Source organism: Pteronotus mesoamericanus, unplaced genomic scaffold, assembly GCF_021234165.1.
Source record: "Pteronotus mesoamericanus isolate MK-2021 breed Mesoamerican mustached bat unplaced genomic scaffold, CSHL_Meso_final scaffold_85, whole genome shotgun sequence".
Lineage (NCBI taxonomy): Eukaryota > Metazoa > Chordata > Mammalia > Chiroptera > Mormoopidae > Pteronotus > Pteronotus mesoamericanus.
This window is the reverse complement of record NW_026555329.1, coordinates 18416605-18441200: the sequence shown is the minus strand read 5'-3', so window position 1 is coordinate 18441200 and position 24596 is coordinate 18416605. Positions and strand designations below refer to the sequence as shown.

General features: G+C 40.6%; 1 protein-coding gene across 6 annotated transcripts in view; it reads left to right on the top strand.

The window, feature by feature from the left end:
• Positions 1 to 24596, top strand: part of DYNC1I1 (dynein cytoplasmic 1 intermediate chain 1) — a 297318-nt gene that overhangs the window by 226653 nt on the left and 46069 nt on the right. For all 6 annotated transcript variants that reach the window (XM_054564271.1, XM_054564269.1, XM_054564270.1 and 3 more), the window contains 4 exons: positions 4159 to 4305; positions 8563 to 8676; positions 11137 to 11270; positions 14110 to 14254. In XM_054564271.1, coding sequence (XP_054420246.1) covers positions 4159 to 4305; positions 8563 to 8676; positions 11137 to 11270; positions 14110 to 14254 — 540 coding nt within the window. The remainder of the gene's footprint in view (positions 1 to 4158; positions 4306 to 8562; positions 8677 to 11136; positions 11271 to 14109; positions 14255 to 24596) is intronic.

Below are 24596 nucleotides of genomic sequence, written 5' to 3'. Positions count from 1 at the left end.
CGCAGTTTAGTGGGTCAGCTGGTGTTCAAGTGGACATGTGGCAATACGGATCAAGGGGAGCGCCGCCTCTGCGGGGACAGCCAGTAACCAGGCGGTCTGCTCAAGATGAAAAAGAAATCAAGTTTCCTCTGGAGCCTCTGGCTCTGCGTCTGCAGAGGACACGAGAAACGGTAGACAGAGGTGGCCCGATCCTGAAAGCGTAGTTTTAGATCCTTGCTTGTCCTAATTTAGGGGAACTATACAGGATGCAAATAATGAATATGTGATGTTCGTCTTGGAATGACACCTCGTGTGTTTTTTTGTTTGAATACAGTCAGGCAGGCTCCTCAGTTTTACATCGAGCTTTTTGACGTGCAGGCTTGTGTTTCCCAGCCCTTGCTTTGACGGTCAACGCAGCCACGTCGATGAGATCACTAGCCTTATACAAACAGAGTTTGACTGTAGTGTCAGGAAAGTTCACTCTGATTAGATAGTTAACATCGTCCAAAAATTCTTATCAACTGGGTCATTACTTTTCCCGTTGTGTAAACTGCTTGATTTGAATGTTTAATATTAGTCCTCAAAATAATTCTAGGGCTCTAAGATTTTAAAAAATGAAATGAAATAGGTAAAAAGTTAAAACTACAATAATATCTATATAGATACATATTCTCATAGAGCTGAGAATATCAAGGTAGGGTAACTTGTTTCCAATTGATTTTATTTGTCTAAATTGTATTAATCATATAACTTAGTAATGCTTTATTATGACACTGAAAAACTGAATGCAAAATGTTACATGCGTAGGAAAATGATTAAATTTTTAAAATAGCATTTCTAGTGCTAATGTTTTTCATAGGATATGTCTTCAAAATATGTACTGTTAAAAAAAGAACAAAAAAATTACATATTTGAGTAGTGCCAATTAATTTTCCTGGAATGCTTTTTTACTCTCTACCAGTCGGTGTAGCTGACAGGGTGATGTCATCCTTCGCTCTTCATGCTGACAGTCTATAAATTCCATGACAACTGGCAGCAACAACTACATCAGTAGCTGTATGAACAGCAGGAGGTTGCAAGGGTTTTTTCCAAGAAACTTTACTTCTAGGTGGTTGATGCATACTTTCCAAATTAGATGAGGAGCTTTCTCTCTCAGGGCTTAGTTGGGGGACTGTTCAAACGGAACCTAAACATTTGGATGAAAAATAAAAAATTCAGTCAATCATCCAAACATTTGCCACCATTACATCAAACATCAGGGTACTTAAAAACATCTCAAGAAATGACCAAATTCCAAACTTTACATTTAGATAATTGAGATCATACTGCCGTAATGTTTCCATATGAATGATGGCATGTCAAATGTGGCGTACCCTGGAGAGCTGGTTTGAGACTTTACATGTATTCTACCTTACATAGAATATATAGTATAATTAATGTATTAAGCTTTAAAAATAAATGAAAGTGTTGAATAACATAACTACGCCTCCATTTCTAATCTTTCAAGTATAAAATAACAATAACTATGTCTATTCCACTCCTTGTGGAGATATTGCAAGGACTGATTTGCAGGAAAACAACGTAGCCTCAGGTGGCAGAACTCTGGTGCCCCAAGGTATTGTGACTCTTTTTCAGCATCAATTTGACGTTTTATCAAATGTACATAGAATTCTGATTTCGAGATGGGGCTTTTGAGATATTTTAAAATGTTTGGAATGATTGAGTTAGTACTTCGTGGACACTCATTGTTTGATGAATGGATGAAGAGGGAACAAATGAATGAATGAGAAAGTAGGAGGTAGAGTTCTTACTTCGTGGGGTTGGAGTCTAGTTGATGGCTGACTATGTGTTTCAGTTTTCTAGAAATACCCCTGCTGTTTATGCTTCCCTAGTTTAGTATCAACAGACTGTGCAAAGTTTGGAGCCGTATTTGCTGAGATTTAACTGAAATGCGGAAGCAATCAAGTGGTTGAATTCTGGATTTTTCTAATTTAATGACATTCCTTTATCCATATTGATCGGAGCTTTGGTAAATTCAATTGTTGATACCACCTGGATAATTTTAAGTCTTTCTGAAGCTTTAAAGAAAATGTTTCCAACATAGCTCAAGCAACATAAGAATTTCATCAATTGAAAACTAAGATTTGTTTCTGTGGGATGTGTAAAACAAGAAGCTAACCAGCATTATTTTCTTTTTCTTTAATTCAGTATCATTATTGAGAGTTATTCTTGAACTTTATGAAAACCAGATTGGGGCACACGCATGTTCTCCATTGAAACGTGTTCAAGGAATTGGAACTGAAAATCATTCAAACTAGGAAAACATGACATTGAAAAATAGTCCACATTCTTTAATCTACCTCAGAGTGTCTGAGACTGTTTCTGACTAGAAAGGCTTAAGCTGGTAGTAGATCTGACTTTTTTTTTTTTTTTTTTTAAATGGGCGTTTAGCTTCCTAGTCAGAAGGAGGTCATAATTTTTTTCCTCCCAATCACTTCTTTACTTTGCTGGCTTGTCAGTTACAACCTTTGATCCTCTCACTTTGTTGCTCAGAAAGCTCTGATTTCTCGCTGTTGCCCACAGAACAAAATTCAAATAGTGCTTGCTATTCAAGGGCCTCTCTCCTCTGGCCCATGTGACCTCTTCAGCCACATTTCTTACCACTGGCCTTTTCCATACAAGCTCTTTTGCAGCCAGAACAGACAGTGGGCTGTCCATCAGCCTCTGTGTTGGTGTCTCCAGTCTTTTCTTCCCGTTATCCATCTCTCAGGAATGCCTGTTTCTTTTCCCCTCCGCTTGCTGAACGTTCCACGTATCCATTATGTACATTTCCTTTCATGAGGACTTTGTAGCTGCCCCACTCTTTCTACTTTCCTCTGTTCTCCCCTTTCATAGGTCAAACAAACCTTCCCCCACCTCACTTTCACACACACACACACCACGCACACACACCCTCCTCTGATTTAGCATTCAAGGCTGCTGGTTACGTGGGCAAGTTTTGCCCTGCACACATGCAGGATGTCAAGCCCAGGGACAAGTGGGGACAAAAACCTCGCTTTCTACTTGCCAAGGCATGCACTGACCCGCATGACTACGTCTATGTGGAAAGGCACATTTTTCTTTTTATTCAAAGGCACAGACTGGCATGTACGGATTAGCAGCAGCTCCGTTCATCTGCCTGCCTGCCTTTAGCTTCCTTTACCAGGATGCAAGTTTGTTGAGGGCAGTGACTACCTTTGCATTCCCATCGTGCCTGGTACAATGCCTTCCTTACATGTAAGATCATTTATTGAACTTAATTGAAGGGGCAAAACATTTATTAAAAATAATTACTCTGGCATACAAATACAAACATGGAAAACACTGCAGGAATCAAAATGGACTTCTGAGCAGATGTGGACCAGCCAAGTTGTCTGATTTTAAGTATATCATGGTTCTGTCTCAGCTAAGCAATTTCCTATGAAATGTTGTGCCCAGTAGTCTTTTGTGGAACTTCAGAAACCACATCCATGGTGCTATGACAGGCCATGGCAGAGTTGGACTGAAATCCGTTTCTGACTGTTTGTTAAAATAGGCAAAGAATAACATTAAGAATTGTCTGAAGTGGGCAGGATAAAGGTCAGCAGGGTGCCCTTGGGAGGCAAGGGAATTCGAGGAGGATCCAGTTGGATCAGACTGAGGTCAGCACACTTCCTAGAAGTCTACATGAAGCCAAACACAAAACAGCACCCCATCTCGAAAGTTTTCAAAACCTTGCCAGCACTGCACATCTTATAACTTGATGTGGCCATGGCCTCAAATAAAGAATTGCTTTCTAAAGACGTCAGTGGAGAATGAATATCAGCTCAGATGCACTTTTATTGGTAAATGGGAAATGTCCATACACCAGGCTTTCCAGACCACAAAACAGTGACGTGCATCAGATAGGTTTTATGCCTAGTCGATGGCATGGCCAGGACTTCAGATTTCAAGTTTTAAGGGGTAACCACTGGCCATCCTCTCAAGGGAAAGTCTGTGTCTGTGTCCGAAATTCCCTGCCCACGGTACACTTAATAATTTCTTTTCTTTTATGTTTTCCAGGATGTGCTGAGTTTATGTAATGAACTGTTTTCTCCTCAGGAAGAAGCGGGCTTTCTCCAAACATTTCACAGGGCACCTCTCTCCCCTTCTTCTCCACAGTCCTCTGTGATGTCCGTCTGCTTTGCTCGTTTCCATCCCAATTTGGTGGTTGGTGGGACTTACTCGGGCCAGATTGTCCTGTGGGATAATCGCAGTCATCGAAGGACGCCGGTGCAGCGAACACCCTTGTCAGCTGCTGCACACACCGTAAGTCCAGTTTTGTCACATCCCTGTCAGCCACTAGAAAGTGCGGATAACTGACAAAAGGGCAATGTTGTCAGTAACTCCAAGTTCCAAATGACTAAGTGATAGTGATTGTGTCCACTCTGACTAACATAAAGCTGAGTGCAAAGTAGGTGACGGATGCACTGGGTTTAGAGAACTCTCTTAATATGCTACAAGTTTTAGCACATATAAAGGATTTCTTTGGATGTCCCAAAGACCACCATTGAGGGTGGACTGAAACTAAAAAAGGACACTGGGACAAACTTTTGAAGAGGCATCTGTTAAATTGTTTCCCTAAAGAAACCCTTCATACTTAACATTTTAAGGTGGAAATTCCTTCTCCAATAGACCCTGAAGAGTGAGCATCTCATGTCCAGGGATGGCACCTGAGACTTCTGCCAACAGGTCTTTTTCACTTGTGATTAGAGGGGGTGCTATGACTTTAAATTCTGGAATGCATGGTGTAAGTCTCAACAGTAAAGTCTACAGTGACAATATAATCCGTAAGGTTAAAAGTTAACATCTCAAAACCATTACCCATAATTTAGCAGAAGAGGTTCAGTATAGTGTTTGGAAGACAACTACTCTGTCATTTCCTTTAAGAGGATGACAGGCGTGTTTAGCAATTGTTAGGAGGGATGAGAAGACAGGCATGTCTCCATCAATCCTTGCTACCTTGACATTCAGGATAACTGATGTTCTTTCTCTGAAATGCCCAAATTATGCCCAAGGAAACAGCTCTACTATTGTTTCAATTTCCTTAATGTGGTTGTCTCATTTGTTTCATCTGCTGGTCTCAAAACCACTCCAGCTTTTTAAAAAAAGAGCTGCTAGCTGTTTTAGCCAGACCATGAAGAGGAAAATTCTTCCACTCTCATAAGATTGACAATGGGATATGACAAATACCAAGTCAACCTTAATTCTGATTGACTGGGGCCTAAGACACATGCAGGTGAAACTAGTTCTTGGGAATCTTGGAAAATTGCTCATGCGTACCCCATTTCTCCAAACTAATAACAGAAAATTGTGACCCAGGAGAAGATGGGCTTGATGCAGGTGTTTGCTCAAGTGGCGTGAAAACACTTCTTGGCTCTATGTGTCTATCTAGTGTGTTTGTGAACATATCTTCGGAAATTTCAAAAAATTATAAATCCAAATGTTAGATTATTTAGCAATAAGCTTTTGGGGAGAATTGAAATCCAGGAGCTCTTCCAAACAATTAATCTTTCTTTTTCGAATAATGTAGGATGTGGTCATCACAACGAAAATAGAAGTACAGCCTTATCCAAGAGAGTGACATTACTTCTGTTAGAAAATAAAACAATTTCTTTTTCGCTTTTGCTGTGTTTTGATGACTCCAAAGCTAAAAACAAAGTGCACTGTAAATTTTGCGACTGTCTTTCAACTTCCACTAATGCCTGAATGATTGGTACCAGGATCAAAAAGTGGTTAAGGAAAAAGAGGTCCACCACAGATTACTAACTAATTTCCTTTCACACCCACCACACATATGCATTTGGGACAACAGGAAATCCTAATTAAAGCAAAAACCTCTGCCACACAGTTAGTTTATTCCTAAAATAAATAAAAACAATCTGGCATCTATACAGGAAAAATGAGCTGTACTGTTTGCTTTTATCTTTCCATTAAGTAGAGTTGTGTATGTTTGTGTCTGTGTGTGAGTAGACATGCCCACGTGTCTGCTTCTGTTCTGGTTTCTTTATATCTCTCTCTTTTCTTTTAAACTGAGTTTTATTACTCATGAAAGCACAGGCCAGTAGTACTGATTAAAGCCAGGGAGAGGCTGCCACACATATTCCTTCTCTAGGAATTGGGCTCTACACATTCTTCCAGTTGCCTCATTTTCATCTACACCGATCCGTAGGAGTTCCAATCCATTAGGGCTTTAGTGATTTGTGTTGGTGCTTGGTGGTTAAGAAAGAAATCCCACTGGACTCTTGCTGAAAAACACTCGGTAGGTATTAGGTCAATAACAAAGTTTGGACCTTGTTTTCCCATTTTTCAGCTTTTTTCAAATTATTTTTTTGGGTGACATTTGTTAGTAAGGTTATATAAGTTTCACATGTTACAATATTATAATATGTCATATGTATATTGCATTATGTGCTCATCGCCCAAAGCCGAGTCTCCTTCTGTCACCATATATTTAACCCCTTTTACTCTCTATAACCGTCCCCCACCCACTTTCCACCATACCGTTGTCTGTGTCTATGAGGTTTTTTGTTTGTTTGTTTTGGTTGTTCATTTTTGCTTTCTGTTTTATATTCCACATAAGTGAAATCATATGATTCTTGACCTTTTCCATCTGGCATTCTTGGTTTTGCTAAGTTTGCTGTTTTAAGGTGAGAGTTTGTGTCTTCCATTTCCCCCCTTGTTTTTCACGCAGAGCGCTGAATGCTGTGTGGCTCGGGGACTGCATTCACACGCTGCTGCAGGTCCCACGCCCCACAGAGGCTTGGGGAAAAGTGTTGTTCCCAGCTTGTCCTCTCGCTGTTTAGAGAACCCGATCAGGATAACATTACATTTCAGATCTCTGAGGCCAGACCCACGAAGGTTGATTCGTTTGAAAGTTTCTGCAGGGACATCGTGTGAAAAAGACATAGGGACTTAGCTGACCGTCCATCAGCAAGGGTAAAAGAGGTGATGTGATTGCCAAAGCAGTGAGTATAGTCTTAGGATGCATTGGTACAGCCGTATTTTTTATCACATGAAAAATGACAATTCCACACTCCCTGCATTTCTATATTCCCTCAGTCAGAATATAGGTAGATAGTTAGGTTTCCTTTCTCAGAACTCTAATGTTGAGAGGAATTCAGACAAATATAGCATGTTCAAAAGAGAGTGACCAGGATGATATTGAAAACCAGGTACTCAAGGAACAGTTGAAGGAATTGGTAATGATTAGTTTGAGTAAGACAGGACTCAGGGCAGGGGGTAAGGGTAAGATAACAACAATCTTGATTTGACTGTGTAATCCCAGAGGGCAGGCACTGTACTGAAAATGTCTCCTTGAGCTTTCTTCACCCCATTGGTGGAAGGAAGAACGCTCCAGGAATTAGTGCGAAAACTCACTGCCCCTAAAAAGGTGTTTAAGCAGAGTCTGGACCACTTCTTGGTAAAGGCAGATGAGCAGCTGCCCTAGATGATTATTATGGTTCCTCCTGACCAGGAGTTTATATGATAATAATAGTTTGGGAACCATTCTTTATATAATATCAACTTTCCAATATTAAAGATTGTTTCATTGTCATTGTGGCTAGGTATAATGGACAGTAAGTCATCAAGAGTAAGACTTAGACTGTCAGCTATTTGCACAGAGAAGCATCAACTAAGTTGTGGTTTGGCCACTGATGGCTAAGCTGCCTGAAATCTAACCCAAATTACTGCTAGGTTCTGCTTATGCTAACCTTCCATTTAGTATTTAATGTGCAGCTGCAAATGATTTTAGCCTACCATTTAGGATTCTAGAGTGGGATAACCTACTACAGTTATGACAGAAGGTTAGAGCATCTTGCTTATGGTTCCTGGGATGTATAAATGATGTTTCTCAAGGCCTTGTCCAAATCTAAGCCTCCATACTCTGCCAAATGGTATTTTGAAAAGTAAATCTATCATTATCCTAGATTTTGTAGTAACAAAAAAGAACCTAATTTTATCTTACTAGGTGCATTGTATCAATAATTTCCACCACCAACACCTCTCCCTCAAATTAAAGAGGCTGATGAATATTAACCACTTTTATAAGGAATGTTCACAAATGTTTGGTGCTGCAACCATAATGGCTTAAACTCCAGATTTAGTAACCCTTACTCCTTCCAAAAGTCAATAGGTCCCCTTTCTGAAGACTGACTTTTTTCACCAGTCTTGGTGGGCCTAGAAGCCAAACTGTGCAGTGGAGACTCCTCAAGTATCCAGATTCCACTCCCTGCACCGCTTCTGCCCACCCCTCTGCGTTTGCTCTCTCCTGCCTCCTTCAGCCCCATTGCACTGCATCTGACTGAGCAAGGTGAAGCCTTGTCTTTCCACTGCTGTGTGTTACTGCCAAAGCTTTTAAAAAGAAATTAGGTTCAAATCAAAAGTGGCAAATGACCTGGGGCTAATGTTATTGTAGGATTATGTCACTCTTTAATCCTTGTTTTGTAAGAATGCATTTGACATGCAAATATAAGCATTTCCTCTTGGATCCGTGTCTGATCCTTGATGTTTATGTTTTTGCAGCATCCCGTGTACTGTGTAAATGTTGTTGGGACCCAGAATGCTCATAACCTCATCACTGTCTCTACTGATGGTAAAATGTGTTCCTGGAGCCTGGACATGCTCTCAACTCCACAGGTGGGTTTGTTTTTCCCTGCACATAAGAGCATCCTGGTGGAAGGAGATACCTGACTAATGGAACATAGTTCCTAAAAGCCAAACCCTCACATCCTATAGGAGCTAAAACCAATGGATGCACTTGAAAGAGTAGGGCCTGCTTTCAGCAGCCTCCTCTTGAAGCCAAAACCCATTTCCTTTACCACAAATCATGTAATTAGTATAATACGTTAATCCTTAGGTCAGTTTCAAGTGAAAATGAAATAATCCATTTTAAAGCATAGTAATTGTGGAAGTTGCCTGTGGTATGAATTGTACTTACCCTCCAGAGTTGATAAACAGATGGAGACGAGGTGGAGCCCAACAGAGCAACCCCCGATGGGTACTGGCCTTGGAGAAAAGGTATCCCAGCAACCTAAGCCCTTGCTTGTATCCATTGCCTAGATGACCGCATGTGTGTGTAAAGAATTTGTCAAACCATCTGTTTTCTCCTCTGGACTGTTTGTTAGTATGGCTCCTGCCATTCTTTGCTCAACAAATAGAAGTCAAAAATCAAAAAGTTCCAAAGGTTCCAAACCACTACTGATTACAGTAATGGGAACCAAACAAAGGAACAGAATGGAAACGATTGATGGAGAGAGGCATCGGATTGCAGCTTTCAGAATATATGTAGATATGCACACACAGGAAGATACTACCTATACATGAAAACATGTATACATACATGAAAACATGTATATATACTATTTTCACATTTCTATGTGGGAAAAAAATAGTTAACTGTCTTCCAAGTAAAAACACAGAGAAGAGTTTATTGCTGTAGCCTTTGACAAAAAATGTGACAAAATATCAAGAAAATCATAAAAAGATATCTAAGAGATAATTCTCAATTTTAAGAGTCCTATTCTTTTTCCTGGAATGTTTCTCTCACAGTTTTAGAAAACACTGAAGTTTCAACATACATAGGAAATGTAGAAACCATAAAGAACCTGCCAGAAGCATCCACAAAATACAGATGTAGAGAATACTAAGGCTAAATAAGTTATTTTTATAGGTTCTTTTTGGGGGGTGGGGAGGGGAGCTAATAGGCTTCTTACAAGTTAAGTTACTCTATTTTTGCTGACTTTAGCATCTGTAAGTTGGGAGTTGTGTGTGGGTATTTTATGACTTTGTCTTAAAATTCTCAGCAATATGTTTTTTTTTAAAGCATGGAGAGTGGAAACAGATATAAGAGTGAGCTCTCTAATTAGGAATTTTTAATTGCCCATTTTGCTGATTAAACATGCATTTGTTTCCATTAAAACCAGTCATACAGTGGCTCCCAGGCCGTTTTTCAGTTCTGGCATGGCTGCAAGCTCCTGCCTCTATGCACAGATTGAGGGTTTGGTGGCATGGCGCCGATGTGGGGCCCAAGTTCCTCTCTGTCCCGAGTGGGTGACCAAGAGACTGTACCTTCCCCGCTGCTCATTTCACTGATGGACATAATACAGTGTCTGTATTATGCTGTCCTAGGGCCCTTCACGGATGCGCTCACTCTGTGTGGATCTCAGTACTGCCAGCATGTCCTGTGACCGCATGGTGTGCTACCCAGATGTGAGCACGTGCTTCCGATTTAGGGACTCCTTGGCTGAGATGACCTGATTTATTTGTTCTGAAAAATCAGAAACAAACAATAAAAACACCCTAATTTTCCAAGCAGCTATGATGACATGATCCCCTAGAATGATTTTTGAAAAAATTACTTCAGGTGCACATAGTAGGCTGTTGGGTGTAAGTAGCAAAAATATTCAGGGATATTAGTTGTACTTAATTGTTCTTCACCGTTATTAAATTTAATTCAGCAGAATGTCTTTTAAAATACACTTTAATTGCTGATTTTAAAAATAATTTAGTAAAATACTCTCACTATTTTAAACACTTATTTAATCACTGTTCTTTGTAGTCTTATAGCCAGTATACTCCATGGCTGCCCTGTATGAAACCTGGCCCCTGTTGAAATCTGTTTTTTCTGACCTGAGTGACAACTTTCTGGTTTCAGTCCATGGAGGACACACACTCCTGCTTTGACAAATGTGCTTAGTACATCTGATATTAATACACGTGTAGTCTCATGAACAATTGATTTTGAAAATGTTTGTAAATACAGGGGTATTGTGTGTTTTATTAAAGCCTGGGGCTGACAAGTGTAACCATTACAGTATTATCTTTAGTTTCTGCACCATTAGTTTCAAAATTCTCACCTGTCATCTCTGCCTGACTTAGAAGCAGCAGCTCACGTTGATGAAATCCAGCCGCCTGAAACCAGAGATACACAGAAGCATGAGTGTCAGGGGCAGTAAAGCGTGGTTTCTGGCACAGCTGGGGTCTTTTGTAACGCTGTGTGAAAAGCAAACAGACGATTTAGCCAAATGATTTTTCCGTGCTATCTTTGGCATGGCGAGGAGTTGACAGAGGGAATGTAACCATGTCGTGTTTTGGTAGGAGAGCATGGAGCTAGTGTACAATAAGTCCAAGCCCGTGGCTGTTACTGGAATGGCTTTCCCGACGGGAGACGTCAATAACTTTGTGGTTGGCAGTGAGGAGGGTACAGTCTACACGGCCTGTCGTCATGGAAGGTGATTTTCTATTTTCTTACCAATGACGTGTTCCTCATATCCGAGAGCCTGTTATCGCATTCTGGGTTATAACCACCTTGCATTAGGAGAAAGGTATTTCCAAAAAAGTGCAAAGCACAGCCTCAAGTCGTTTTTATCTTAAAGCATCCATCTGATCTGGTCATTAGCCAGTTGTAAGCTTTTGATGGTTCACACCGCCTTGAGAGAAAAAGTCCCTGCTTGGTGACTGGCTCATAGGAAGTGGGAAACTAAAAATCTATAATGGGAATAAAGAAATGACAATATCCAAATAATATAGCGAAGTGCCCAGGGCCAGCCCTTCCTCCCAGGCAGCGAGGCTGGAATAGTGTGAGATACACAAGCCACTCTGAAGTTTCCAGGTGATAAAACTCTGCCTTAATTGAGAGATTAGCAAATGCCCCTGGAAAAGCATCAGGATAAATCAGAATCCAATAATTTAGACTAAATTGTAAAATTGCCTATAAGACAATGAGTAGCCTCACATCTTTTGAAAGGGTCATTGTGTTTACCTTGGTGCTTAATTTCTTGTTCACTTTAGTTCTAATTTGATTGATTTTTGATCCCTTGCATTCATCCTTGGCTATTGAGATGTAATAAGGAACCACCAACTGTTTCAAGTTCAGACTCCTATGTTTTTGTTCTTTGTAGAAGTAACAAGCACCCATGGCTCAGCTACATGATTCTTCCATTTACCAATATGATCTGTGATACTCCTACTGTTCTGCACACATAGTAATAAGCAATATTTGCCCTGCTCACATGGTTTGTAGATGACTAGGAAGATCTGGCTCCTAGCTCCTTGCCTAATGGTCCTACTTCATCAAAACTGGCTAAGCCCTGCATTAAAGTCTTACCAAAGCATGAAAAGGATCTGAGGAAGTTGTTTATTCAAGCAAACATTCACTGCACACCTACTTTGAGCATAGTGCATTGCTGGAGGCTGCCAAGCATGCAAACATCATTTAAACCTGGCCCCTAGCTTTAAGAAACTGATGATGGTGGGAAAGGTAAACACCCAAATAGCTGCAATAGAGATAAAAGGTCATAAGTGGCGGGTACGAGGCACACACAATGCAGTGGGCCAAACATGGCATCACAGCTTTATTTGCACATTTATTCCAATCAGTAGAGCATAGGTTCAATTGACTTAATCCAGGACCTTAATTATCTGTGAAGGCCACAGAACATGTTCATTGACAACTTTCAGATTCATTTGTTGGATTCTGTAATGTGAATAACCTTTTCCATGATGAATATTTTTGTCCCATGGCTCTTGCTTTTCAAGCACAACCTGAATACACACTGTAGTCCAAAAGAAGGGTATCGGTGGCACACGCCACCAGTCTTTCTACAGCGCACCTGACTATGCTTTTACATTGGTCCATCCATCTGAAATATAAAACACAGATCTTGGTCAAGCTGTAAAGTAGCAGGCACTTGGCTTTGTAGTAATTTGTAATGGGTCATAGAGGGCTATGGGGAAGAGGGTGAGTGGGTTTCCATTTTTTGCCTAACGTAGAGAAGGTGCAAATCTACTTCCATAAATTAAACAAAGTCCCCATTTTGCACCCTATAAACCCTTTCAGGATGCTGTTAAGAGCAAGTGGAGTCTCACCAGGGGCCGCTTCAAAGATCAGTTCCTCGTGTTCGTTAGAACAAACTTAAAGGATCATGTGCAGAACTGCTGCTCACAGTTTCTGTGGGCATAATTTCTGAGCGCCTGCTACACGGAATGCACACTGTGGCAGTTTGCTCATGATTTCAAGTCATGCTCAGCACGCTGACATTTATTGGTGTTCCAGAAGGTCAAATGTTTTAATAACTCCACTCATTTTTACTCTTGGTAACATAATATTTAGAATGTATAATACCTACGTGTTTGTCATATTTACCACCTCCTGCACATGGATTTTTAAAATATAGCATTTTGCTCTATTTTCTAATTGGGTATGATTGCATACAGACTATTGTGCAATGATAAGGGGCTGGAAATAATGCTGGCTTAGTTAAATAAGTGACATATCTGTGGATAACTTTCAAAATGTGTATCACTAATTCTCAAATGTGCTTCTGTTAGAAAAAAAGACATCAGTTTGTCTCTTTTCCTTGGCTGTTTATTTCAACAAATATTTATTGAGCACTTATTCTATGCTAATATGATAAAACAACAAGGCACCAGCCTTTATGGAATTTACAGTTTATGTTTAGAGGATTTATAAATTTATCTTCTGCTTTCAGTGAAAACAGCGTTTTCCCTATTTCATTTAAGTTATGCATATTACTTGCAGTGCCAAGTGTTTCCGCAAAGTATTACATGTTCAGGTATGTGAACCTAATGTAAGAAATTTCCTGGAAAGAATAAAAATATTTATACAAGAATGTGTGGAGTTTTAGAGCCAATAGGCTCTGCAGAAGAAATTAAATTGGAACATGTACAGAATATGATCACAGCAAGAGAATAGTCTCATTACAAATATGAGAGCTTCTGAGATCGAAGTGTATGTTCTTCATCAAAGGAACTACATCAACAATGATGAGATCTGAGGAACTTCTGAAATTTATATTAAATTTGATGAAATTTGATATTAAACTCTAAAGGTCAAAAAGATTATATTGCACCATATTGTGTTTTAATCACCGAAAGTAGTCTATTATTTTATTTCTCTCAAGATACTGTGAAAGTGGCTTCATTTTTCACGGTGTGTGGTGTTTGTGCTAAATTTTTGGGCAGTGATCATGCAGCATAGATTTGTTTTTTAAGGTAATCACGGCTTTGCAAAGGTTGCTGAAGCTCTGCTTACGTGTGGTCTTTGTGCAGCAAAGCCGGGATCGGTGAGGTCTTCGAAGGACACCAAGGGCCAGTCACAGGAATCAACTGTCACATGGCAGTGGGCCCAATCGACTTTTCACACCTGTTTGTCACGTCATCATTTGACTGGACTGTCAAACTGTGGACCACAAAGGTAAGGTTCCTTGATCGAAGTCCTCAGGTAATACAGAGGTGAAGGGGACAGTTTCTGCCCGCTGTGGGGAGCCGCGGGGAATCTGAGGCTTCTTCCAGGCGACCTGGCCCTGGAATTTGTACAGCCTGCTGGTGAGCCCCATCTGCCTGCGAGCTAGTCATGGCTTCCTTTCTTGGTCTATTTTACTTATTTTAAAATATATAAGTAATACTTGAGAGCACTGTATGATTATAAAAAAATTTAAACAAGTCTAATAATGGCAAAAACTGAAGTTCTCCATCACCAACACTGACCCCCCAAGACACCCCTTCATGGCCCAGCATCCCACCCCTCTGCCCAGAGGTGACCTCTGCTATCAGTTTAGCGGTGATTGTCCAAAGCTTTGTAGCATTTATTTACATACGTATGTATGTATGGAAATAATATGACTTGGGGACTTTTTTTCGGGGGTCATGGATTTGTTGTTGTTGTTTCTGAGCCTTTGGAGGTTTTTAAGCTAGTAAGTGACACTCAATTATTGTGTTTTCAGAGGTAATTCTGGCCGTGTTTGGGAGCGAGGGAAGGAAAGACCATGTAGAAGGAAGCTGCAGTAACTGTCCGGGGGAGAATTGATAGTGGTTTAGTGCAGTAATTTGAGATGCAGAGAAGTAGATGGATTTGAGAACCATTTAGAGATGAAAGGCACAATGATTGGTGATTGATTCGATACAAGGAAGGTGAGAGAGGAAGTCATCAGGACAAAACCCAGGTTTATGACTGGGGCCCCTGGAGATTTGTGGTAGCGATCATGGCACCGGAGAACACCGCAGGAAGGGCACGTCAGCAAAGAGTGCTGCGCAGGTTGAATTTAAGGTGCCTGGGAGGCACAATTCACCATCTTCGTTAGGCAGTTTGATATGTGAGGCAGAAGCAGGCAGAGGGCTCTGGGCTGTAGGTGTGCACTTAGTAGCAGTCAGAATGGCAATGATAAGCACGGTCCAAGTAGTGGATTTTTAAAGGAATGCTAAGACACCATTCAGAGAAAGAGGAATATTTGGGAAATAAACAGGAGAAATGAAACTAGAAAGGGAGGTTAAAAAGTAACAGCTCAAGAAATAGGAGAAAAATTAAAATTTTATGTGTGCGTGCTCCATGGGTATTAATAGAAAAAAACTGTGTCAAGAGGACAGAATTGGTTCTTACCTGTATGAAAAACAACCTACCTGTAAGAGAAATTTAAACTAAAACCAAGTTGAGAAACCTATTTTCAAATATCAGATTGATAAAAAAAAATTCAAGTTTGATAATATACCCTGTGATGAGGCTAAGAGAGACCAGCCATTCTCATACGTTCTAGTTGGAAATACAAAAAGGCACAACACCATGGAGGGGGATTTGGCAATATCTAAATACAATATATACATGTTTGTTCTTGAAAGAGAAATTCCCACTTCTAGTAATCTGTGCCAAAGGGAAACTAACAAAAATAAGAAAAAGATGTATGTAGAAGGCTACTCATTGAAAGACTGTCTTGAATAGACTAGAAAGATCCCCCAAATCTATCATTAGGGCACTGGATGAATCAAAAGTTTGGTACCCCCTTACAAGGGGGCACTATTCAATGTAGGGAGAAATGAACACCTCTACCTATTATTATGAAATGGCTTCTCGGATATGTATATTTTTCAGTGAGAAAGCAAGGCGGAGAAAAGTATAAATAGCATATTGCCATTGTTTAGTATTATAGTTTTTAAAAGCTGGAAAGATAGATTGCACACACAAAACATTCCTTACAGGGAAGCAGGCGGCTGAAAAAAGCAAAAATAATAGCCGTACTTCTTTGAATATACCTTGTACATTTGGTTTGGGAGTCATGTGAATATTTTACATGAAATAAAAATGAATAAATAAAATAAATTTAAAATTGGTTTCTAAAAATAGTTAAGTAATATGAAATGAATCTACTTTAGTGTGGTTCAAATTGGAGGCAAAACCTTACAATATGTATCAATTCTAAATGACTTTAAAGCCCTGTATTTGGATTATATATTCCAAAAGGGATATATTTTAAAGATAAAAAGTACGACAGAAAAAAAATCTTTACTTCTAGTACTCATATTGCTGGCGGTTGTATTGTTACTCTTACTCTGATACTGTGGTGCTTGTATCATGAGGTAAATGACTGCTGGTATCTTTGAGAATTGATATTATCAGGTAGGTTAAACAGCGATAAAAATGCACGAAGTTAAGTAAAACCTCTCTAGTAATCCTGAATTTTAGTTGGAAGTATCAGGAAGAACTCATGTGTGTGTGTGTGTGTGTGTGTGTGTGTGTGTGTGTGTGTGTGTGTGTGTTACCTTTAAATCTAAAAGAATACATATTCATAGCTCTCCCGAAATGGTGTAGAAACAAAGACCAGTCCAGTATCAGTGACACTCCTGCTGCCCAGAGTGTTCTCTTCAAATAGCAGTTGCATAAAAGAACCCAGAGACCCTGAAAGAAATTGCTGATTCTAGACCTGGAGCAGGAAACAGGCAAAATAAGCCTGGAATATTTTGTCACAATAGAAAACAAAGAAGCTACCAAACACTACAAATTTCTTGTCTAAAGACTTGCAAGCTAAGTTGAATAAGCTTCTGCTGGCCAAAGAATATCAAAAAAGACAATAGATTCATGAGTTCATAATGATATTGAAAAAGAAAAAAAATAACTCCTTGGTCATCTTTGGAGACTACTAGGGAAACCAACTCAGTATTTGGGAAACCATTAGGTAAAGAATCAACTAATCGTTATTCTGAAAGAATTGATCATTTAGTCTTTTCTATATGATTTGTACCTCACTGATAGTTGATCAGGAGAAGTTTTTCTTTATATAAATGTTCCAGCTGATATAGGGATGTTACCAGAGAGGGGACCTGGCCCTGAGCCGGTCTTCCCAGGGCGACCTGGTAGTGTGTCGGTTCTTGACTTTGTGTGGGAGAGATTTCAGAACACAAGTCCACGTGACTATGAAGGTACCTTTATTAAAGCCAAGGGCAATAAAACAAGGAAGGGCTTAACATAGAAGAAGCAACAGGAAAGCTCAGGCTAGGCTGCCTTAGCTCATGGGAATGTCAGAAAAAATGGGGCCTTGGAGACAGGTTCAGGGATTAGCCTGGGACAAGCTACTGCTGCCCATTGCTCTCCTGGCTGCACATTTCGTGGGTTCCTTAGAGTTTAGGAGATGCGTGCCTGCAGGGGAAGAAGAGAAGGAAGGAGAGTGGGAAGGCAGTGGGCGGCGCTGCTCCCCAGAGGGAGCGCATGCTGGGTCCTTTGTCTTGAGGCTTTTATCTCTCTCTTGCAGGCAGGGATTCTAGGGAAGGTGTCAGGGGAGGGTTTCAGCAGAATGTTCATCAGCTTTTGCAGGTGTGCTCTTCCAGGTTAGAGGTCTCCACTGATTGGTCAGTGCCAGGCAGGAGTCCTTATTCATTGCAGCTGGTCCTGGAGTTGCCCACCTGCTTTTGCTACTTTCCTGGGCCTGGAGCTGAAATACAACTGGAGGCCAAGATGTTATCTTTAGGGAGGTGATCTTTTGTATCTGGCTGAAAATTGCTTGGCCAGTTTGTTCAGCTACCTGTCTCAGTTTCCCTATTCCATTTGTCCTGGCTTACTGGCCTGTCTCAGGAAGAGGAAATGGTAGGATTTGAATATCACCATTTCACAACCCTTAATGATCTCAGCAGTGATTATTGCTAATACCATAATAAAATTTGAAACGACCTTGATAATTATGATAGTACACAATACCCCCTTTGAAGCAGGCTTGCCCCCCTCAAATCAAATCTGAATCTTATCAATCCACCAGATCTCTGAATTTAAAGGCAATAGACAATACAGATGCAAAATATTAAATAATACCACAGGGATGGAGTCAGCCAAATCCAGAGTATGGGGAAATCTGTACGACAGCTGATCTCATTTCTGCAAATCAAATATTTTTTTCCCCCAAGGGAAAAGAAAATAGAGGTGGAAACTGTATATCAAAACAAAATAGAGAAAAGCAAAACTTGAGACATCTCAACCAGTCTCAAAATGTGGACCCTGTATAGATTCAAACAGACAATGCATTAAAAAATTAGAAGGTTATTAGGGAAATGTGAATATTGACTTGATATTTATGGATTATTCTTTGAGGTGTGATCATGATATTGTGATTATTTTAAGTGCTTTTACTTTTTAAAGATGCACACTGAATACATAAGAAATCATACAATGCCAAGAAATTTGCTTCAAAATAATCAGCTGGGAAGGGGAGAGCTTGTGGGTGTAGATGAATACAATTCAGTATGTATTGCTAAATATTAACACTGGCTATACAACAGGTCCTTGAATAACATTGTTCTGTTCAAGGTCATTTCCTTATAATGTTGAGGAGCTGCCCTAGGAACTTAACTCTTGTACATATCGATTATCCCATGGCAAAATTGGTTTTGGCAAGTGAGGACTTATGCCTGACTGCGGTGTTTAGCAGCTGGAAGCCACTGGTGTCCAAGGCAAGCACAGGCTCATGGCAGCATGCTAGGGGGCGGGACATAAAGTACAATGGGTGAAGGAGTAAGTGGAAAGCAAGGAGAGGAAAGCAAGGCAAAAGGTAGAGATGATGTTTTCTCCTTTTTTCTATTTTCTTTCTTTTTTTTTTTAAGATTATAGAGACCCTTGAGGATGTTGTTGTCATGGAAGAGCCTTCAATGAAACAGAGTAGAAAATCTGGAAATGTAAGGCAGACAAAGGGCCCTGGAAATGTTGGAGAGAATAAGATGCATAGCATGGGCAGGGCTGAATTTTAAATGTGGAAGTGACATCACTTCTGTTGTAAGAAAGGTTGGGGCCAATGTGTGTAAGTGTGTGGGTTGGGGGAATGGAAGCAGAGAGAACTCTCCTATGATATTGTTTCCTCATGGAAGTGAGTGGTAAATGGAGGTACTGAAGGAGGAACTGAAGGAAGCACATCTCAGCTGGTGCCCGGAGAGGAGAGGAAGGGCTGATGATGGAAACAAAGCCGGGCCCCGGGCAGTGTGCAGCGCCCAGCCACGTCGGAGACTAGGTGTTTCGGTGGCTCTGATCTGCTGAGCGGCCTTCCTCCAAGACAGTTTAGAGGCACAAAAATGGAGACGGACGTGGGGGACACTTTGATGGATCCTGGGCTGGAGCTTCATCAGGATGTGATGGAAAGACAACAGAACACGGGATTTGGAGAAATGGGCAGGAAAGTGTGTGGCATTAGAGACCGAGGTTTCTAAGCTGGGACAGAAAGGAAATGGAAGCAGGAGAAAGTAAAAGGAGCAAGGGGCCAGAAGCCCTATCAGGTCAAAGAGCAAGCATGAAGGAAGTAGCTGACTTTGAGCATTAGTAAAATAAGAGATTATTGCTAGAAAGTGAGATATTCAGATTTAGTAGTTCATAACTGAAATAATTCTAAGTGATTTAAAAATAGAAATAAAAATAAAAAAGGTCCAGGCTGTGGGCCTGTCCGTAGCTGATAGCTGATATGCTCCGTGAGAAAGAGGGGGAAGTAGGATTGGGAATCCAGATGTGTGTGACGCCCCAAAGCCCATGTTCCTCTCCATACCAGCATGCTAAGTTTAGAGACAAGAAGTCCAGGTATAAGGCTGGTTTCATCATCCAGGGAAGCACCAGACAGTGGCAGGAACAGAGCAGTGGCTTGTGTAGAACACGAGTTTGAGGAGAGAACCAAGCAGATGTGGTGACCGACTGACTTGATTTGGGAAGAAAGTTAATGACGATTGTGATATTACTACCTTAGTCACGTGAGTGAAGGAATAGTGGTGCCAGTATCGAAACAGGAAATCAAGGACGGGGAGCAGGCTAGGGTTGGCGTTAGAAAAGTAGTGGTCTGGAGCGTGCCTGGCAATTCCTAAAAGGTAATCAAGAACACTGGAGCTCAGGGGCAAGAGTGAGGTTAAAAAATAGTTATGACGGTGATCAGCATATAGTTAGTCATTTATTGCAAAGGAGACAATTATGAATAGAATGTGAATTGAAGAGGCGCAGGGTATAGCCTTGGAGCCACCGATGCTGCAAGATGATGAAAACATAGACCGGAAACACAAGAGAAAGTGGCATTGACCGCAGGGAGAGCAGTTTCACCGGAGCAGTCGGGGCAGATTGTGAGTCTGTCTTTGTGGATCGAGGAGGGGAGACAGAAGACAGAAAATATAGACTCCTGTTTCCGACATTGGGCTGTGAAAAGAAGGAGATAGAGAGGTGGCCAGCAGGTAGACCAGGCCTAGGAAGGCTTTGGTTATACTTTTGGAGAGACTTTAGCATGTTGATGGCCTGAAGAGAAGGAGCTAATGAAAACAATAGATCGATGGTGGGTGGTTTGAAAAATTGAGAAAGGTGTAGGGATGGGAGGGGAGAAGAGGCAGGACACAGCTAAGACTGGAGAAAAGACTATGGACGGGTTTAGCTAAATGCAAGTGGAGAGGAAGGAAGAAAATGAGAGAAGGCCTCTATTTTCTCAGGGACACACTTACCTGAGAAGTGGGACTGGGATATGGTAGGGAAAGGAGAAAGATTTAGACCAGGTCCTGAAAGAAGTGGGACAGGGCCTTGACTCCCCAGGGTGTCTGAACATCAAAGACTTGAAGACCAGCTGGGGCTAAATATCAAAGATGCGTTTCACAGATGATGTCTAACATCAATTGTAGAAGAGCTCTAGGGATTGTATAAAATCTCCAGCACTGAATCTCTTAGGGCCTCAGAAACCTCCTGAATCTAACAACCAAAGCTGTCCACAACCTGGTCTACAAGTTTAGGTGTAGGAGATAAACCACTTCTGTATAATTCTAAATAAATGGTTCTCAAAGTGTGCCCCTTGTTCATCATGAGCATCATTACCTAGGACTCATGAGAAAAGCAAATTCTCTGGGCACCATTCCAGACATCCTGCATCAAAAAGCCAGAGGATGGAGCCTGGCAATCTGTGATCTCGATGATCCCAATGCTGCTAGAGTTTGAAGAGCTGCGCTCTAAGCCAACGTGAAGTTCAAACCCCCCATCCGACGTTATCTTGAGGGGTCTCTCCTTTCTCCTCTCAGTGAAATCTGAGGTTGTCTTGTGAACTGAGTTCAGGGTTCAGACAGGAGAAAGAAAATGACATCTCACACCCCGACCAAGTTCCCTGATATAATTAATACCCTACTTGTTCTGGCAAGGGGGCTGTACTGTGAATATAGATGAAACCCCAAATTTATCATGGCCTTCTGTGGTGATCTCTTAGTAAGACTGGCTAGAGTCTTTCTCCTCTTCTTAATCTGAATGTGCACAAAACTTAAAGGAAACAGTGGCACTGGCACCAGCTCTTAAAACTACTGATCATTTTTGCAAGACTATGATTGAAAATAACCTTCTTCATTTTAATAAAAGGGCCAAGTGAAAATATAAATATTGATTCAGAAATAGTGGAAATTAAGGTTCTTGTTTGTTTGTTTGTTTTTTAGTTTTGTTGACAATAAGAACTTTCAGATAAGTGGAGAGCAGAGAAAAAAAATGAACCCTGGGTGGGTGCTCAATTGGTTAGAGGTCATCCTGATATACCAAGGTTGCAAGTTCGATCCCCAGTCAGGGCATGATCCCCCACCAATGCTTACATAAACATCAACCAATGAATGCATAAATAAGTGGAACAACAAATAGATGTTTCTCTTTCTTCCTCTCTGTCTCTCTCCCCCCTCCCTCTCTCTAAAATCAATAAATTTAAAAAATTTTTTAAATGAAATGAGTTATATTTTAGTCCCTTCTACCAGTAATGGTTACCTTCATAATCTTTCATTTAAACTCACTGAATAACTTAGAGCCTCCAATCATGTAAACAAAGGTGAAGAAGGTTATAGTGGGGCCACCCTGGATAATTGAATTAGTGATACCCTCACACTTAAATTATGTCTCAGTCTGTTCAGGCTGTTATATAACAAAATACCACAGACTGCGTGGCTAATAAACAACAGAAACTTATTTCTCAAAGTTCTGGAGGCTGAGAAGGCCCAGACCAAGGTGCCAGCATGGTCACTCTCTGGTGAGGGCCCTCTTCCTGGTTCATAGCCAACTCCTCGCTGTGTCCTCGCTTCCTGGAAGGTGCTAGGGATCTCTGCGGGGTCTCTCATAAGACACTTACCTCATCGATGAGGGCTCCACCCTCCAAGGCCCCCCACCTCCTAATATGACCATCTTTGGGAATTAGGATGTCAACAGAAGAACACAAACATCCAAATCATAGCAGGTTGCAAATTAAATAACAAAGAAGAATCCTTCACATTGTAAAAAAAGAGGTGCTGCTGAAAAGACTTTGAACTGGTCAGAAGTCAAATTTAAAAAGTGCCTTCAATATGATACTTTGTGCATAAAAATAAGTACAGATCAAAAGAGAACCAAAAGAAATTTAAAGGAAAGCCAAGCAACAGGAAAATGGGGCAACACAGACGTGCATTTTGTCCTTTCTACTGACCAAGAATTTGCATTTCTAACACAAGGATAAAATATTAGGAAAGAAAGTCTGTATTCCAGGAGAAAAGATTATGCTGGAATCAATACATGGAGTAAAATGAATCTAATCTCAAAGCCTGTAGCAAAGTTCATATCCATTCACTTTGCATAAGTAACATGATGGCCAAAGAGGCAATAGCACTTCACATGGTTTAGAGAGAACCATGATTTTAAAGCTCAAGACTAAAAAACAAAATTTCTCTACACAGGCTATTAGAAATCTTGCAACTAAATAGAAAAAGTATATTTGGAGAAAATGCTGTCATTGTCAATTCTCTTTGTGATTTAAAACGTTAGTGTTACCATTAACTTTATATATGGTTTTATTTAAATTTTCCAAGAAGATTGGGCAGGTGGAATTTTTGAATTGGGAAAGGCTAAAGGAAGAATATAGTACAGCATATTTTGGAGGTTTGGGCTTCTAATTAGTCCCCAAAGAGTGGTTTAGTTCTTCAATACCAAATAGCCACACTGATTATTGGTGGAAAATTAACCTACCTTATGGTATTACGGAATGTTGAAATTTTAAAATTATTGTTTCCAGTTTCATTAGCTTAATTGACTTAATAAGGGAAAATAAATAATTGCATTTTAGTGACAGAGGTGGGTTCTTTTTTCTTTTTCTTTTTGTTAGAAATTTAAGGCAATATAATTGAAGACATTTTTTTTTAAAGTATACCAATACAACCATTTTTGATAATGACAGAAGCTTTATTTATCACCTTAGTTATTAACACATTTTATTTTAATTCCGTGCAATAAAAGTAAAGGAAATAAACTATATGGCCCTTGTTTCAGTGGATAAAGAGTTAACACAGAACCAATGTTAGAAAAGAGCACTGTTTTGATTGGTTAACATATAGGCAATATGCAGGAGAGTCCAGATGAATAGTAGAACAACCAGACATGTGCTAATTGGGCTGGGAGGGTGGGGGTAAAGTGTGTAAGTCCTCTACCTGTCCACCTGGAGGCCGCTCATGGAGATCTTCCCCAGGAATCCCCACATTAAACATCATCTGTCTTTTCTTTATATGTCCAACTTCCCCTTCCCTCCAGCTTATTGAAAACAAAACAAAACAAAACACGGACACTCACCCTTGACCTCATTGTCCCTTTTTAACCCTGGTTAACTTACGCCTTTTCCCACCAAACTGCAGTTTTACCTCCTACGGTTTCTCTCGATCCCTACAATCACCACTAAACCTGCTCCTTCAGAAGTTGCCCTAATCTCCTTCTTATCGGTTCCAATGCCATTTTGCCATTTTCATTTCACAACTTTGCTGTTTCAATAATGTTGATTAGTTCCCTGGAACATCCTTCTTTAGATATGTCACGGAGGCCCTGGCTGAACCAGTACCCGCCGTGGCCTCTTAGTGACCAGCTGGCTGCTCCGGAGGAGGTGAGCTGCGGCCAGAGCGCGAAGTTCCCCTCGAGTTACCACCTGAGCTCAGCCTCCTGTCTCCCCGCAACTCCCCACCCCTGTCTATGGAAAAAATGTCTTCACGAACCTGGTCCCTGGTGCCCAAAAGGTCGGGGACCACTACCATACTCCCAAAGGTGTGGGTCCGAACCCTGGTCAGGGCACATATGACAGGCAACCAACTGATGTTTCTCTCTCACGCTGGTGTTCTCTCTTCCCCACTCCGCCGCCCCTCGCCCCCTTCCTCTCTCTTGAAAATCAGTAAAAACATGTTCTCTGGTGAGGATTAAAAATACAAATTAAAGAAAATATATCACAGGCTCTTTTTGAGAAAATAGCATAAAGCTGTGTCCTTAAAATTCTATGCTTAGTGATCCTTTCAAAAAATTTTTAAAAGGT